The 18,555-nt window shown below is 43.2% G+C and overlaps 1 protein-coding gene across 4 annotated transcripts in view; it reads right to left on the bottom strand.

Annotated features, from left to right (window-relative positions):
- The window catches only part of LOC148323292 (cyclic AMP receptor-like protein A), an 84,318-nt gene that overhangs the window by 55,860 nt on the left and 9,903 nt on the right, over nucleotides 1-18,555 (bottom strand). For all 4 annotated transcript variants that reach the window (XM_088315802.1, XM_088315805.1, XM_088315803.1 and 1 more), the window contains 2 exons: nucleotides 13,152-13,239; nucleotides 168-257 (listed from right to left, as the gene is read on the bottom strand). In XM_088315802.1, coding sequence (XP_088171928.1) covers nucleotides 168-257; nucleotides 13,152-13,239 — 178 coding nt within the window. The remainder of the gene's footprint in view (nucleotides 1-167; nucleotides 258-13,151; nucleotides 13,240-18,555) is intronic.

Here is an 18,555-nt window from a genome sequence, read left to right as displayed (position 1 = left end):
GCCGAAGGAGCAGGCGTTTCCAAATGTTTAAAGATGAGCTGATAATTGCCCGTTTTTAAAACGGTGGGTCTTATGAGGGAAAAAGGAGCCCACCGGGAGCTGGACGGAGGCCAAAGCTCCTTGCCGACAAAACGAAAGGCGCCAGCGCTACGACGGTTGCGACTCACCACCAGGCTCCTGCTGGACCGTAGTAACCTTTGAGTAGCGGCAAGGATGACATGACCAGGGGCACCCCCCACGCAATCAGATGGTAGAACCTGATAAAGTAAAACAGAAATAAAGACAACAGTTTCATTGTGGAAGACTTGATTTTTGACGTCAAAGAAGTTAATCACTGATATTTTCTTAACCACACAGCTGATCTTGAGCTTTCTTTTCTTGTTATTAGGTTTTCATGATATTGCCGTTAAAACACACACACACACACACACATTCACAAAAAAAAAAAAATCATTATGTCCTCTAGGAAGTTATGTATTTATTGTGATTTTGAATTTGGAAATACTTAGTAAATAATTTCTGCAAAAATGAAACTATTTCTTATTGCTTGCTTTTAAAAAGGATCGGCAAACATTTCTGAACCAATTTCCGGGAAACTGAGTTTTGTTCCAACAATTTTTTTACCACGTTTATACAAACTTCTAGGATACTTGGCACATTATATTCGTTTATAAACGGGATGGTTTCTTTCATTGTTGTTTGTTAGCAAGATTAGGTATGATAATTACATTTTTTTTTATGACCCTGCTATGAAGTTAGGGTTTAAATGCATTTTTTAAGAAGGATTACAAAAAAATTGTAGCTAATTCCCGGAGGGCAGCGTTTTAAGATCTATTCACTTTAGAAAAAAAAAATAATTCAGACTCTTAAAATCGTCAGTTAGGTGCGACCCAAGCGTCATAATGATTGGGGGGGGTGGACCTTTGTGGAAACAGTGAAACATATTTTTGTGTGACCAGAGCCCCTGGGCATCACTATTTCTGCCAATAAAGAGATGCTTTCATTGCTGTTTGTTTGTTTGCAGGATTGCACAATAATTTCATGATTTCCATGTAACTGTGCACCATTAGTCACTGATGGTGTCGTGGTACACTCGCATAACTTGTGTGCGAGCAGCGCGGGATCGGTTCCCACTCAGTGACCGTGTTTGTGTGTGCCCTGCGACTGGCTGGCAACCAGTACAGGGTGTAGACTGCCTTTCGCCTAAAGTCAGCTGGGATAGGCTCTTGCTACCATGTACAGGAGGGGTGGGCAAACATTTTGATTGGCAGGCCACAATGGGTTCTAAAATTTGACAGAGGGGACCAGGAGCAGACAGTTGGAGTGTTTTGGTAAACTCATTTCATCTGAGAAAAAAGTTATTAATTTTAAATGAAAGTGAACAAAAGTATTACAACAATATCTTTGAAAAATCACATATTGATTTAATTTTTTTCAAGTTCAGCGGGCCAGATTAAAATGTTTAACGGGCCACATGTGGCCCCTGGGCCGTAGTTTGCCCACACCTGATTTACAGGATAGGCGGTGTTGACGGAGACATGACTGTGCACTATTAATTCTCGTAATGAACTTACAATTTAATTGCGGTTTGCTTTTATGTTAGCAATTATGCAAAATTCTAAACTATTTTGGCAAAGCTTTAATGAAATTAAAAGCAGAGGACGAATGGATGAATTTTCTTGCCAAAATCCAGACATATGTAGGAAATGAGATCGTGAGAATATGGTGGAAATTTTTAAATTCGGTGCCAAATATTGATTGTTCGGGAGGTCCGCAACAGAACCACAAACCGGTATTCCGTTCTCCCTTAGCAGGTGTTGCCATAATTAAATCTGAGACCTCAGCTGGGTAAACGATGAGGGAAGAATCCAGGCAAGGAAAGAATCTAGTTTTCCTTTTCTGTGCATTAATCAGCTTATCTTCATTGAAACATTCGAAGAAAGCGGAAAAGACTAAAACTGCTTAGGTGGTGAAAAAAAATCGTTGACTGCTATTAAAGAAAAAAAAAAATGTAAGCACCATATGTGCGTGTGGTAAATGTGAAGATTGTGTGTCTTTTGGGCTTGTCCATCAATACTTTATATAGCGAACAGCATCAGCCGGTCAATAGAGTGGAAGTCCTACCCTGACATCTTTCGAGCGTGGTCAATCGAGCAGATGCGACAGGGCTGACACACACTCAATCCGATTCGCTGGGTGTGTGTGCGCTTCCGCTACTCCCAATCACCACGCACACACACGCGCACGTACACGCACGCGCGCGCACACGCACAAGCTCCCTTTTTCCATTTCACTGCATTTCCCGCCTCTGCAGCCGTCTGATGGACACCAGTGTGAATATGTGGGAGGCAATGGCGAAAAAAAAAAAGTGCCGGCTGGTGGTTTAAATAGAATCGGGCGGAGAGTGTGGGAGAGGGACGCACAGATTGGGATCCAGCGAGGGAGTGTGAGAGAAAGCTGAAAAAAAAAATAAATAAAAAAATCAGACAAGAGGGAGGGGAAACAACAAAGACGGCTTTTTAACAAGCGCTTTGTTTTTGTTTGTGCTTGCCTTGTTGAAAGTTTACGGAAACGAGGACTGTATTGTCAATATCACGCAGAGAGCCTGCAAAATGGCATCAAGAACAGTGACCGCGAATCCGGAAAGTATTGGCTTTTGACTTTTAAAATTTAATTTAACTTTAAATTCATCATAACTAAAGAATGAGATTTTGGTCTATGTTGAGGCACAGACACAAAAAGAAAAATCACTTCAGGTCAAGGTTTTATGCCTTCGATCCTGATAGCAATCGCATGATTTAGCTTCACATTCTCAATTCACATCAACGCTCCACACGGCATGTTTGGTTTGCCGTGCATCTGTGCAGTGCGACGGAAAGGGGGCAGGGAGGGCAAAAGTTGGCTGCAGACTGCTCACTACGAGCTGCAGGTGATCGTTTTTTTGTGATCGGCAACGGAAGGCATTGCTCGACATATGCCGATCACATACTTTTCCACGGAAATTGGCGGAACACAACCGGTGGCCGATCAATCAGGGCACCACCAAAAATCATATAAATTTCCTAAGAATTAAAATTTGACACAGCGATTTAAAATACAGAATTTGCCTCACTGAACAACGATTTTTGCCATGAAACCTAAATGTGTGAAAACCAGCTCACATTTCTCCTCTCTGATGTTTGGACAATTCATGATCGTCGGAGTTCAAAAAATCCAAAATAATTAGGGGTGTAACGGTTCTTGTATTCGTCCCGTACCGTCTCAGTACAGGCTTCACGGTTCGGGGCACGCGGTCACACGACTAATACGTCTGTGGGGGGGAAAAAAGTAAACGCCTGAGATCACGCAACTGCCACATTTGTCATTAGAAGAAGAAATTGATCAAAACAAATGAAGAAGGAAAGTGGCGAGTGCGCGTGAAAACATGGCGCTGTAGGAGCCGTCAACCCAATACAAATCAGCCGTGTGGGAATATTTTGGTTTCCCAGTTGATTACAACAGCGACGGAGTGCGAGTGGTGGACCGAACGAGAAGAGCTGCCGGTCGGCGTTGTTCGACCTCCGTGCGGTATGTTGCAGGTAATAGTTAAAAAATGCTTACACACGTAAGACGGCATCACCCCGATAGAAAAAAGTAACCCGGCCAACACCAACAACTTATCCCCGCTGCTTTCAAGCAGTTTGGAGAAGTGAAAGCAGACAGTCAAACAAATGACGGGAACAATCGACAAATACAAAGCAACTACTATGCGCCCATCAGTCGACCCATACATGAAAGCGTGTGTACCTGTTTATTTTTTTTCATTATTATTTATGAACAACCCAAGTTGTTTTTTTTATTATATTTTGTTATTTTATAACAGGGAATGTTTTTGTTTTATAGCAAATGGAATTGTAAAACAAAATTGAAAAAAAACCCTAGTCTTAATAAAAAAAATTAATAATAATAAAAAAATAAATACATTTAAAAAAAGAGATGACGAAGGTGCAAAATAGTCATTTGTATGAAAAGTACCTGTATTTAAATATTACTGCAGAATTGAGCAAGTCCTGCCAGACTTTTAGGTTCGGGTTATCGATTATCTTTATGGCGTTATTCTGTAATACATATAGGCTATATACGCTGTTCAGGCAGTGAATTAGCATGTTCGTAACAATAATCATTTGTTGGTTCTTTAATTTTGATCATTCTCTGTATATACATGTTTTAACATAGTGTGCATTAGTATTTCTACAATTGAGTGAATTGGATAACACTCCACTCCATGTATGCAGCTAAATTTGCACCCCGTAATGTGCTGAAACGTGAATCTGTTATATGTTGAGGAGTGAGACATGCAGGCGTGCAACAGTTTCCCGTCTCCTGTGATCTCATTAATGGTCACATATATGAATATATAGTAAGTACTGTATCACAATCAGTTTAAAGTTTTAGACTGTAATTACCATGTCATTGACGTCAACATGATGCGAGAAGTCTTGTTTGTCTTTGTATTATAATATTGTGCCAGTATTATAGAAGCCTTCAACTTAGAGTAAAGAAATGAACAGTTTGCAGCAAGTACATTTTGCCTCTTACTTGAAGAATTGTCATCTGCCGAACTGCACCGAGTTGATGTTTAGGGAGGTCACTGTTAGAAAATTAGTAAAAAAGGTGGTGGAGTACTGTTGTTTTTTATGCTACACAACACTTTTTCAGTATGTGAATGTGCGTGTGTGCGCGTGTGTTTGTGTCCCTTTCAGCGTAGGTACACTTCAGAGAACCATTATTTCTCTACATTCTCTCATATTAGATTCAATTATGTTTTAAAATGCATATTTTGTGCTATTTTTATTCATTTAAAACAATTATAAAAACAGTAGTGATTTTAATTAGCACTTGGAACAGATTAACGGAAATTCAACTCATTTCAATGGGGAAAATTGATTTGATATGCGAATAAATCGTGTTCAGAGTTTGGTCACGAAATGAATTTAACTCGTAAGTCAAGGTCGCCATGTTCCACAAAAGGCTAGAAACACTGGAAAGAGAAGTGCAAGCGTCTGAAACACAATTAGCGTAGTTGCTCTAGTGGCAACGTTGGGAAATTCCTGAATAATCTGAATACGTTCCAAGTAAAACCCATGTTTTGCGCACAAACAAAGCCGGCGGCGGACAAAAGACTTTAAATCCAATGAGAAAGGGATGACAGAGTACGGCGAGAAGGCGCTCGCCAGCAGGAGGAGAGATACAAATGGTGAAATCAGCGCTGCCGTTCCCTGGCGCGACGCCTGCCGGAGGAAGGGGAGGTGAGGGAAGGAAGACGGGAGGGAGGGCGCCTTGTCAGGAAATCAATGTCGAGAGCTCGCAGACACACCGGCTGCGGCGCGCGCACACACACGCCGCTCGCTCGCAGCACAGCGAGAGGGAGCTGACGAGGTCCAGAGCGCGGCGCAACATGGGCTTAATGAGGCGCAGCAGGGCCACGACGCGTTCCGAATTACGCACACACCTGAGTGCGCGACTGCACGTGCACGCACACGCACTCACACACACAGATGCATGGCTTGCCTAGAAACCCCCCAGCTTCAGCCCTCTCACCCCCCCCCCCACGTCACCCACCCGCCCGGCACCCTCCACCTCCTCCTGCTGACATCTCTCTGCCCTCAGCCTGAATCCGCCCTTCAAACGCACATTAGCATACATGCGCACGCACACCGTCTCTCTCACTCTGTCTCTCTCTGTCTCTCTCTCTCTCACTCTCGCTCCCTCTCTCACACTCTCTCACACTCTCTCTCTCTCGCAATCTCACTCCCTCGCTCTCTTGCATGCACTTCAATCAGTCTTGGCTCATCCCGTCTCGGCTCCCCCTCTCCTCTGGCAATTTGTTCATTCATAAACCATCACAATGAGCCATCAGTGTGTGCGTTGGTGTGTGTGTGGGGGGGGGGGGGGGGGGGGCGTGTGTGGGGGAGAGAGAAAGAAGGAAGGGAGGGGGGGGAGTTTGGGTTTGGGGGCTGAAGGGTAATTGTGCATGCGTGCAAAGGCACATCCCCGCCTGACTAAACACACACAGCTTACGTATGTGCAGTCAATTCACGAAAAGCCCCTCGACGCTTGCTGCTAACACACGAGCCGATTAGCGTAGCGCCGTTCTTTTTATTCATTCTTCTTCACAGCACGCACAAAAACAAAGGCGCAACCTCCCCCGCCTCTCACTTTCGTCCTTAGCTCATTTTACATGGCCTGAAAAAGCCATGAACTTTCCCAAATTTTCACATGTCGTGTTCTGTATGAATAACATTCACACGGAACAGAGGGTCAGAGTTGGCACGCAAATTTGCCAGTTTTCGGAGGTAGTATCACCTTGGCACTTGCCCATTTAATACTGCCCATTAAAGCCGGGTATTGTCCACCTTTTTCAAGTGTTGTTGACATGGAATGGGGGTTGGAGTCGACCTGTAAATTTTCTGCGTTGGGATGTAGTATCAAAGGTGTAATACTGCCTATGTATTAGGGGTGTGAAGTTTAACACTCTGACACTAGCCACTTCTAGACTGTCTAATAAAGCCAGGGATCTTTCACCTTAATGGGAGGTTGGAGCAAACCTGCAAATGTGCCACCTTCTGAGGTAGTCTCAGAGCTGTAACAGGTGGGATGATGCCTGTGTGTACGGTGCAAGAAGTCTAACACCCTGACTAGAGTCCATTTCAGACTATTAAAGCCAGGAAATTCCAGGCTTTTCTTGCGTCGCTTACATGACCCACAAATTTGCCACCACTGGAGGGTAGCATCAGAGGTGTAACAGAGGCAGGATATTGCCTTTGCATCAGTGATGTGAGGTTTAGGACCCTGGCTAAAGCCTATTATCGGAGTTTCTATTAAAGCCAGAAAATTCACGCTAAAAATGCGTTGTGAGGTCGTGTCGGAGCTATAACAGATGCGGGAGGGATATCGCTTGTGTGTAACGGATGTGAGGTTTAACACCCTGACACAAGTCCCTTTGACACTGTCTATCAAAATCAGGAAAACGCTGTCTGCGTCAACATCCTGGAGATAAGACTCCAAAATAACAGTTGTTTTTAGAACAGGCTGACAATAAGTTCAGTCGGCCTTGAGTCTTTCACTGGAAGTCTTGATGGGCATCAACTGGCAGAATTGGAGAGCAATTCTTCAAGGTGAGCCACTGACTTCTCCACGTTGGTATCCAAAATGCTACGTGTCCCGTAAGTCACATATATTGTTCACGATTGTTCACATGTGGCCTGAGTCTGATCGTCACATACCAAGCATGACCGGCAGCTTGGCCATTTCCAATAAAGCTGATCCTGTCTTTGGTGCGAAATCAGAAAACTGACAGCTACAAAGAGCAGGACCCCAGTTATCAGAATTCCAACAATGCATACATCTTTCACAACAACAGACATACCATCTTCCACTTGTTCCAGGAATCGAGGGCATACCCAGCAGCAAACTTTTTCCTCGGTCGTTTTCAATGAATGAGGGGTTGCGCTCGAACCACAAATTTAGTGCCTTTGGAGATGGTGCCGTCTGTCGGCCATAATTTAAGCGGCGGCGGACCCACCATGTGCCTAGTGCACGTTTGTGAGAAGTAACACCCTTCCAAGCCATAAGCCAGCGTTCCTCATTTAAACCGGAAGCGCGACAACTGCGGAATGTCAAGAGCATAAACATAACATCAACTTCATTTGCACTCTTGCGACCACCAATTCAGGATGTCTGTTAAGGGGTTGCAGCTGGCACTTGCGTTGTCAGCAATTTGGGTCTTTCGCTAGCGGAAGAAGAATTCTCAACGTTGCTTGTGTGTGAGATGTGTGAAGCTTCATGCCTTGAACACCGCTGATTAGAGCTGGAAATGTTCTCATTTTCCACCGTTCCACACACAGAATGAGGTGTTGGAGTCAACTTGCAAATTGGCCACAGCCACCTTTGGAGGTATTATTTAAGGAGGAAAGGAATGGAAAGGTGCGACGCATTGTCACATTCACATTATTCGATTAAAGCCATTTATTTTTTCGCTGTGTTGCTGACACAAATATTCAAGTGGAACACCCAAAGACTCACTTCTCTAAGCCCCGTTTGTGTTGGAAAGTCGACTATTCTCGGGTCATTTGATTCAGTGGACTGTGACGTGAACGGAATGTAGCCAATCGAACAATGATGAACAAATAAGTGGCGGGAAATAAAACAGTATGTCCTTTCTGATTTTTTTTAATTTATTTTTTATATAAAACTGGTTTCCAAGTATTTTCCACAGCGAGTCCTTTCTTGACAGTTTTGCAATTTTTCAACTCTCCTCTGTGGAAACACTTTTGTAACATCAGTGCTTATACAAAAGTGTCTATTCTTTTTCATTTTGGAGAGATCATGTGTGATCACGTGAGATTTCTGCTTCTGAAGACTTAGTTTCGGGATAGATGGCGGCAGCGACTCTTAATGTGTGTGGTGCTCTGTGCTGACATTATCAAAGCACACCACACTCAATCGGACTACAACTGATTTTCTATCTTTATGCGCGCTGTCTGTTACAGCCCCAAAAAATCTTTCAAGATTTGAATAATCCTGACATGTGTACCAGTCCACACACATAGTGGCATCACACTGCTTTTGCAGGAACAAAAAAACTGCATGATTGACTTTCTTCCGCCATTCTGTGCCATTCCCACAAATACGGAACAGCAGAATTTCTGCTTTTCCAGGCAGTAAGTCTCTTTCACACAACAAAATTAGCACATCACAGCTTTTACTCCGGCATTGAACTGATTGCGTTTTTTTATATTCTGTGAAACGGGATACTGTCGCAACTGTACGAGCTTTCAAACAGCGGCACGGTGCCCCACAATCAGATAATTAGATGACCTAAGTGCCACGGTCTGCTGTGACATACAGTGACAAATGCGTTCAACACAACAGGGCCGGAGATGCTTAGTCAAAAGGTAGAAAATTCTGGGCTCAAGCCCCTCTCACTAAAAGATTCAGAAAAGCAATTGCATCAGAGATCGGCCATTGTGAGTATCTGTTGGTGCCGTTCATACAAAACACAGCGAAGCGGGATATTGCTGCACGAGGCAAGAATGACAAACTACGTTAAAGAGTGCCTCTGTTTCGATGCTGATGCTGTCTCAGGAGGAGGAAATTGCCAGGTCAACTTTGTCCCCCCATTCCGTGTCAATGAGTTAGGGTTTTGGCATTTACAAGCAGAAACCTCCTTCACAGCGAGACCCATCACAATTAGCGCATCGCAGCCTTAATAGAAGCTCTGGCATTTATCCGCCTGTGCCTTTTATACAAAACCAAGTGACTGTGTGAACTTTCACATCAGGTGCTATCAGGTAATTACTTGACATCAGTGCCAGCGTCACCGGGAGAGACGTCACATTACAAGTTCGTCGCCGACCAGACGCCGCTCAATCGTTGCGCGCTTCCGTCAAAATTTTGTCCACCGACGCCGGTCCATCGAGGGATGGGACAAGCGATTGTGAAAGTCATGTTGAGAGAGGCATAATGTACGTTTGTTCGAGACACTCCTTTTATCTTCAACATGTCTGTCGGCCCAAAATCGGGCGACATTCATATAGTTTGAGGTCGGCATGACACAAAGGTTATTGCTAAGTTTCTATATTCAAAAGCAAAAGATTACCAAGTAGATATGGAAAAAGGTGTCAAATTTTCGGCATTTATGGGCAGTCTTCTTCTTCTTCTGGTGCCATGGCTGAAACAGCCCTTGACGACTCATGATGAAAAAACTTTCAGTCTTCGGTTTCTTGCGGCGTCCCAGATAGCTCGCGAGTTTCGGAGCCCGGTGTAGTCCTTGATCTGATTTAGGTACATGAGCCTCTGTCCGCCTCTAGCTCTTTTCCCAGGTACTTTTCCGGCTAGGCATAGTTCTTCAATTTCGCCTTTACGGATGATGTGGCCGGTGAAGTTGACCTGTCTTCTTTTGATGTCTTGGAGGAGTTGGCGTTCTTTCCCAACTCGTTGGAGCACCGAGATATTGGTCTCGTGTGCGGTGTACGGGATGCGCAGCATCCGACGATAAAACCACATCTCTGCGGCTTCGATGTTCTTTGTCGTTGCTGAGGATAGGGTCCAAGATTCGCATCCGTACAGCAGAACCGACCACACGAAACATTTCAGAATTCTGACCTTGAGAGGAATAGGGAGTTTGCGATCCTTTAGAATGAACGACATTTGGTTGAAACTTGTCTTGGCCATTCCTATGCGCCTTCTAATTTCTTCCTCGCATCGACCATCTGATGAAGAAATGGGCAGTAGCCTCTTTCAGAAAGAGAAGCAGCAAAATTAGGGTGTTACAGGACGAAAACAAGAAAAAAACTATCGCAACTGTTCCAGCGCCGAGCGTGACAAAATACTTTTGCAGAGTGATGATTGCTTTCAACACAACAGGACTGGACAAGTGAAAGTTGGGTGTGAAACAACACATGCCCTTGCGGCACGAAGGATCAGCGGCTTTGACAGTGCATAAGAGGATGGTAAGTCAACATTCTCCCCTGAACGTTCCATGTGGGTGACGTTTGCACAGAAAAGCGACACGGGGAGAAAAAGGCTGAAATGTTGTGCATGACCAGGCAAAATCCACTTTCACAAAAATCTCCAACAAAATGAGCACATCACAGCCTTAACGGAAGATTTGCTTGTGTTTCATTCTACCGACCAAGCAAAACAGGATATCGATGCAATTATGCGACCGCTCGTTTATACAGAACAGCAATGCGGGAAAGAACCGTGAAAATGCCAGCAATTACAGGCGGTGTGAAAGGGGCTCTTGATAAGGATCGGTAGTGAGCCCATTCTGGACCCCCAAGCAGGCATCATCCCTGCGCTCATAAACCCGTCTCTTTCTGAGTTATACCGCCATTATATCCTCCGGCTTATTGCTAATCAATGCAGGGGAACTCCCAAGGGGAGGGCTGGCGGGGTCCAACCCAACACCCCCTCCGCCCCCATCACACGCACACAAATACAGGAGTGTAGGACAAGTGTGCACACCTAAGCACATCTACAGAATAGGAGCAGGAACAATCGACTTGGCTGGGCGAACAGAGCGGCTGCTAATTTGTTAAAGCTGCTTGTTCTTCCACCCACGGTGCGCATTCATTTTTTTAAAACGTCCTACACACGCACGCGCAAATAAATTCACACTTGCTCCGCGGAAAGCGCTCAGGGGAGTTTGAGCGACAGGGACGCCGAGCCACAAAGCGTGAAGATGTGCGCGCACACACGCAGCCACACAAGCTCGCACTTAGCGGCTGACACTCACTCCCTTTTCAATTAGAGTGGCGGCTGGCTGGAACGGAAAAGGAGGGAGGGATGGGGGAGCGGACGGGAGATGGCTGTCAGGGCGCTGCGGGGAAACACATGCTCTGGCAGGCCGAACACACACACACGTGTGCGAGCACACGCGCACTCCTGGGGAAGCGGCCATCACAAAATAAGACACATAAGTCTCTTCTTTCACGCCGAAAAAAAAAAGCGAGTCCGACCGCTATTCCGCCTCGCTTGTTTATGCAGAACTTATCAACGCCAGCAATATGGCGCCCCAGCGGGTGAATTTGAATAGCGCCTTCGCATCAGCGTTTTTAATGAGTTGCTACGCCGTTCAAGGCTGTCCCAATTACACAGACATCAGTGCCGGCGCCGTTCTAACATCGGCAGCCCCACTTCGCGTTTCTGTATGGAGCTGTGAGGCGGAAAAAAGGCAACGCGGCGTTTCAGGCCTGAACAGGAAAAAATACAATAGCACCCGGTGGAGAGCAGACCTCCTCCAAGGTCGAACTGTCAACGACAAGAAAATATATTACTAATATACCATTTTACATTATGATATATATATATATATATATATATATATATATATATATATATATATATATATATATATAAATATATATATATATAGGGGGTGTAAACCATTGAAAATCCATATAATATTATATTGAATTTAACTTCTTAAATTATGCGCATTTGTGGTGATCCGGGTCATTCGTGATGCAAAACAGAAGCATTGTGGGTAGTGTAGTATCATGGCTAAACTGCGTCCGAAAGTGGGCGCATTTCACCAAATTAACTTTATACAATGTAAATGTGAGTGGGGGTTATTATTTAAACCAAACCCTAACCAAACGTCAAACAGATAAAAACCATCTGTCAAAAATTAAAAGACGGTGGCGCTCCATGTTTTTGTTTGTTTGAGTGACCGCATTGTGACTGTTTCTGCACACACCAGCGTGTTCTTTGATTCGCGACAATGAATGGCTTTTATTTCGAAGCCACACGAAAAAGTCCCCATTGTGGTCGTGGGTGAGCTGGAGCCTATCCCAGCTGACGTTATTCCGGGGGAGGGGGAGGGGGGGTGATCCCCGAACTCGTCCCCAAACAATGACAGGGCTCATAGAGACAAACAACCATTCCCATATCCTCATATCTCATATCCACACCCATGGACAGTTTAGTCTTCGATGATCTGAATATGCACGTGTGTTGAATGCACTAGGAAGCTCGAGAAACCACAGAAAAGCTACACTAGCATGAGCAGAACATACAAATTTCACACACAGGAAAGCCAAAGTCAAGATTCAAACCCCGAACATCTTGACTGTGAGGCAAATGTGCTAAAATTGAGTCCTTGCCTATTTAATAATAATTAAATCGATGCGCAAATTCTTCAGAAATAGTTCAAAAAGTCACTGCACACGAACATCTCAAACAGACCTGTTTGGACAGAATTCATATGTATGTCCTGTATTCTACGCTGACACAGGGCAGTTCAGCCTGAAATGGAAAGGAGAATAAATCCCGGCTCTACCGTTACGCCTATTTACGGGGAAGCCAGTGTGAAAGCGGCTTAGAGGTGATGCAAGGCTTTCGGATTAGGCGGACGGGACTCTACCGCTAGCATTTTGAAGCGGGGGAAACGATTCTAACTCAAACCACAAAAACAGAAAATAAATTCTTCAATCTGCATTTTTGAGGGCTTCATGGAAATCTGTCACGCTTCGGTTTGGCCTATTACTGCTAACAACCAAACAAATAATAAACAAAACATTACCCCTCAAAAAAGTGGGGCAAGTTGAGGCGAGGGCGCAGAGGCAGGGTGTTTGTGTCTAGCAAACAATGTGACCCTTACTCACGTTTCATATGTGTTGGTGCTCATCTCCCTGACCAGGTTAAAGTACAGGTTGAGAGTGATGAGGCAAACCCAGGCGAGGGCACTCCAATCTGCAGAGGGGGGGGGGAAAACCCAACAAGGTCAGAAATGCAACACAACCCCAAAACACGCACACACAAGTGCACACACACTCACATGTATATGTGACATTTTTTGATGAATGGAAGCCCATTCTGCAGTAATATGAGGGAAACCTGTGGCTTATGGTGATGTATGAGAAGGGGGAGCTCAGAGAGAGATAATGATGAACTATGAAAAAGCGGAGCGAGATAACGGCGGCGTGGGTGCACGGGAAGGTGGTGGGGGCGCGGGGGCCTTGCACAGAGACTATGGTGGGATTCCAACATGGTGGATGTAAAGAGGCTGACACAAAAGGGAGAAGGTGAAACAAAGCGCTCGCATTGTTGTACTTCGGTTTCCAGTATTGCTTTTTTTGTGGTGTGTCCTTGTGTACGCTCGTGTGTGTTTTTCTTGACAGGACAGGCAAGGCCGCTCGTCACAATGATGAATTCCCGGAGCTGCGTGCTCAGCTTACTCGCTTTCACACAACACAACCTCGCGCACAAAAACGAAGTGGGAGCAGCGTGCGGTGACTAAGAAAGTAGGCCGGCCGGCTGTCTCTGTCATCTTTCGCAATAAATCACCGTCTCTGGGATGAGCGAAATGCATTATATGCAACCGGAACGCAATCGGATCTGTGCTTTAATTCAGCGGAGGGAAATCTACGGCCCGTGGGCCATAAACAAAGCCCGACATATATTGGAGGTCCTCAATTTATGATGCTCCCGACATGCAACATTTCAATGTTACAAACTGTGCATAGTGATAAAGAATATGAATTATGATTATTTTAGGAATAATTGAAATCACAATTATTCAGAGGATTATTTTTTTATGTATATTTGTAAAATGTATAAATGGAAACAATATTAATCCAAATCAAATTTGTTTTATCTCCAAATAAAAAAAAAGGTGCAAACATAAATTTGAGTACGTTTTCCTTGTATAAAGAAACAGGGCACTGGAGTTGATTTGCATTTATAAATTGCCATAGCACCATTTAAAAACACATGTGTATCATATAATAATATTTTTTTATGATTTTTTTTAGGATCATGCCAATTTTGTCAATGTTGAGTGTAATAATCGTAATCGAATTTTGATTAATTGGACATCCCTAGTGCAACTTTTTATCATATTTTTTACATTGAAATTAAATAACCTAAGATTTAATTATCATAAAATTATGACCTCACTGTCTCAAATGTATTTTTGGACATTTTTTCCTCTGAAGAGTTAAAAAATGTTTTACGGTAAAACATTGCATCTTTATGTAAAACCAGTCATGAAGACCAAATTATTTTTCCGCTTTTCAATCCACTAGCCAGTCACTTCTGGGGGGGTTGAGTCTAAAGCCTGAAAAAATAAAATAATAAATAAATATATACTTTGGAAAAAAAAGTTCATTTTTATTAGGAGACAATTGCATGCAAAATTGGAGAGGTTTTTTTTAAATAAAAGACAAAAAGAAACCAAGTCACTCTGTCCTCATGCTTGGTGGAGGTAGTAAAACCACAGAGGAATTGTATGAAAAAAAATCCAGCACATATTTAACCCGCAAACACTCATAATAAATCTTTTTTTTTTTTCATAAATTTTGTACGGCCCGCGCTCAACTTTATGAAAACTGAAATAGCCGATATGGAAAAAGGTTCCCGCACCCGTTTTAACGTGCACCTGCCCCCGTCTCCCAACACATTTCATAACATTTTATTGGCGTGAATTTAAAAGCAGTGCTACGGCGTGCAGCTCCCACCAGGCTCAACGCCACACAGAACAAAGTGCCTGTTCAGGTTTATGTACAGCCGTTTGTCCCCAGCGTGAGGATGCTCGTGATAAAGCGAGCTGACACGCGGCAACCCTGCAGCACTAACTCACTGCCCATTACGCCGCGGCCGCCTCAGTGTGTGTGTGTTTGCCTGTGAGAGCAATAAAAAAGAGCAGCGTCGAAGAGGCGTATTAGCACCGAGCCCTAACTAAGAATCCGAATGCTAATCGACGGGGCTAAAGTGGCCGTATAATTGCCATCAAAATGGCCAGCTTTAGTGTAAAAACAAGGCCCTCACACATCTAAATGAAATAAAAACACATTGCTGAATAACACAATTGGAATGCCAGAGCAGAGGTACGGCATCAAAACTGGATTACGATTTGTTGTCTGATAAATCTTCATGACAATAAAGAGGGGGAGAATCGCATTTTAACACAAATGCGAATAATCGTGAAAACCTCGGACAACTGATGCAAGGCGCGCACATATTGACAATCATACAAATTGTGAGCACCTTACAATCAAAGTCAGTAAAGATACTGAATCCCCAGTTGCTCTCGATGCTGCGTCATCAAGAGGGGAATAAACAGACAGTGTTAAAAGCACTTTGAGAACCTCAAAAGTAGAAAAGCGATATAAAAGTGAAAGCACAAAGTCAGCAAAGGTCCATTTGTCCAATTGTCCATGAAAGATTATCTTGACGTATGAGCCTGTTGGATGGTGTGTGCTTAAAAACAAAATATCCTCCTTGAAAAATGGTCATGTGAGGTTCCTACGAGCAACGGACTTGCATGATCTTTGACATAAAATTATAAAGCAACCTGACGTCAGCATAGCTTTTTCTCTTTTCTACGCCTGCTTTTTTCTTCTTTGCATATTTCGGAGGTCTGGATGCAATGCGGCACTTTGCTGCCTTTTACAGGTCAGTTTGTGGAGGAGACGTGTGATACAATAGTCAGTGTGGGGTGCTTGTGTTGGCCCATCTTAAACACACCAGAGATGAAGAGCAGTAAATTTTCTTCTCTTGTGCCTCTTTGAAATCTATCAGACACCCGTAAAACTTTGGGAATCACAACTTGTGGGATGTTACCGCAATATTTAAGCATCAATAAAAAGAAAATCAGTATTGTTTAAAAAAAAAAAAAAAAAAAAATCTCCGATACTTCACCGTAATTCTTCTTTGTCTTTATCTGAAGAAAAAAATTAGGTCAGCGAAATATGAACAAAACAACATAATTTCATGAATATTGAATAAAAATAAAAGACATTGTTTAGCTTTTTGTCCGTTAACAATAAACACCGAAAAACACAACCACACTCTGGATAATGAATCACTCAGGATAATCTTTTTGCGACACCCCACAATGTAGCCTTTGCCGATTTTCATCGAAAGAGAGGTAAAATTTTCAAATTCAGCCCGTTTATGTACGAGCTTATGCCACTTTAGTTGATCACATCATGACTTATGCTGTATTTCCTCCTCCCGGAGGACGACCGGGGGCAGCAAGTAGCAAATCTTGTCATTGAGCGCACAACTATTAGCGATAGTAGATGTGATGTTTATGTATAAAGACAGTCCCGTGACAGTTGATACAAAATCTTAAAGGGCCACAAATATTTTTTTTAATGAGTCGACGGTCCATTTATTGAAGTCAGTCAGGCCTTATGCAATACTAACGAAACATTCAAAAACAGTTATTTTTCCACTCAAAACAACCAAACAATAAAAAAAAAAAAATTTAATCTGTTTTTCGACACTTTAAACAATTAAATATAAAAGCATGACCTCTTCCTTGAACACAAAACCTATAAGGAGCGTTAAAAGGGTTATTAATTTTTTTTTTTTTTACATTAACACAAAGAACCATTTTGAATGCGCGTGTGCAGTTTTCTAAGAGAAAAAGCATCACCAAATACAAAAATAACCTCATAAACCCACTTAAAATTAAGTCATAGATTTTGCCGTATCATTATAGACGAAGTGCACCACTTCCGATAGCAAAGATTGAGCAATTGATATGAAGTAACTTTTACTAATTAACATCATGTACAACATGCTAATAACGCATTCTGGAGCAACAAGTAATGGGTATTGCTACCAACGCACTTCAAGTATACTTGTGTGTCACTCAATTTGTCATTGACGGACACTGCCATACGAAATTTATAAGCCCGTACACAGGCCATTGAATGATGTGCACATTCTGGTCCCAGCGTGTTGTCACTGCCCATGCACGTTAAGTGGACAGTTGGAATTAAAAAGAAAAATAAAAATAAAAAAAAAATTTAACAGATAAACATAAAAGTAATAAATGCTCAAGGCACCTAAATCATACACGTTTGCCACAACAATAAACGACTTTGGGGCCTCTTCTACAGGCTGTAGCTGCATCGTTGCCATGGAAACAAGTCCGAATCTACACATGCCAACACAACTAAAACATAGTGAAAGAAAAGCGTTTTCAATTCAGGTGTGCCAGTCACCCACCTTGCTGCCAACCTCACATACACAATGAATGAGATGACTGACAGCTCACTGCGCTGCGCCAAGTGAAGCACGACATGCGACCAAGCGACAAGCGATGAGAACGCCTCAGCTTATCAGATCTTGGAAAGGGCTGGACAGGTTCAGGGGTTACGAATAGGCCCCAGAAATATTCTGTATCATCATCATATATTTAGTCCCAACCTTCATCTGCAATGTTGAGAAAACTCATGTAACATTTTTATAGCGTTTCAAATTTTTGGGTCTGGTATGATGCAGCACTAGCCCAGGGTGTCGGCTTTTGTGATTGTAGGAAAATTATCTCTCCATAAAGGGGCGTATACTGCTCATTCCCATGTGTTAGACCATTCCCACGGGCATGGCATTCCTGGCGAGGGTGTGTGAAAAGTGCTGAACAGCCGAGCCGCATCACCACCCTAATAGCTGCTTTATAGGCTTTCTATGCAAATGCAGAGCACATATGTGCTCCTTTAGCCCGAGAACGTCAGGAGATAATGCGCCACTTGTGTGGGAAAGAAACAGACTGGGAGTAAGCAGGAGCAGATATCATTTATACAGTGAAACGTTCAAAAGTGAGCAATTTAGAGTTCAACCAAATTGTTGTGGGGAAAAAAAAATAAATCTACCTCCAAAGTCAAGCAAAACATCACTTGAGTATGTCAGCAAATATTAGGAAGATTAAAGCCACAAACTTCTTTGGCTATTGTGACGCTAACGCCGAAAGCTAGCAACGATAACTAAAAAAGCCGGAAATGGAACGTATGCAACATAGGAACGAGTTCGAGTGCTCCGCGTAACGTGCAAAGGTATTTCAGACACAAATTAATTTCACCTGCTAATCCCAATAGAATGTCGCTGAAAGCGTCATGCCTTGCGACAAGCACAACCAAAGAAGACAATTTCCACTACTGCCAATCTGCGACTCTCAGGCATCTTCACGGATGTCCATAACGTAATTTTCACAATTTCACACAAACCGATGCTAATGAAGATTTCGAGCAATTACTTCCGTTTAAATGAGAGACAGTT

The sequence above is a fragment of the Idiotropiscis lumnitzeri genome, chromosome 14, assembly GCF_059441095.1.
Source record: "Idiotropiscis lumnitzeri isolate Australia: NSW breed Sydney's pygmy pipehorse chromosome 14, RoL_Ilum_1.0, whole genome shotgun sequence".
Lineage (NCBI taxonomy): Eukaryota > Metazoa > Chordata > Actinopteri > Syngnathiformes > Syngnathidae > Idiotropiscis > Idiotropiscis lumnitzeri.
The sequence above is the reverse complement of the archived record's forward strand: the minus strand, read 5'-3'. Positions and strand labels throughout refer to the sequence as shown.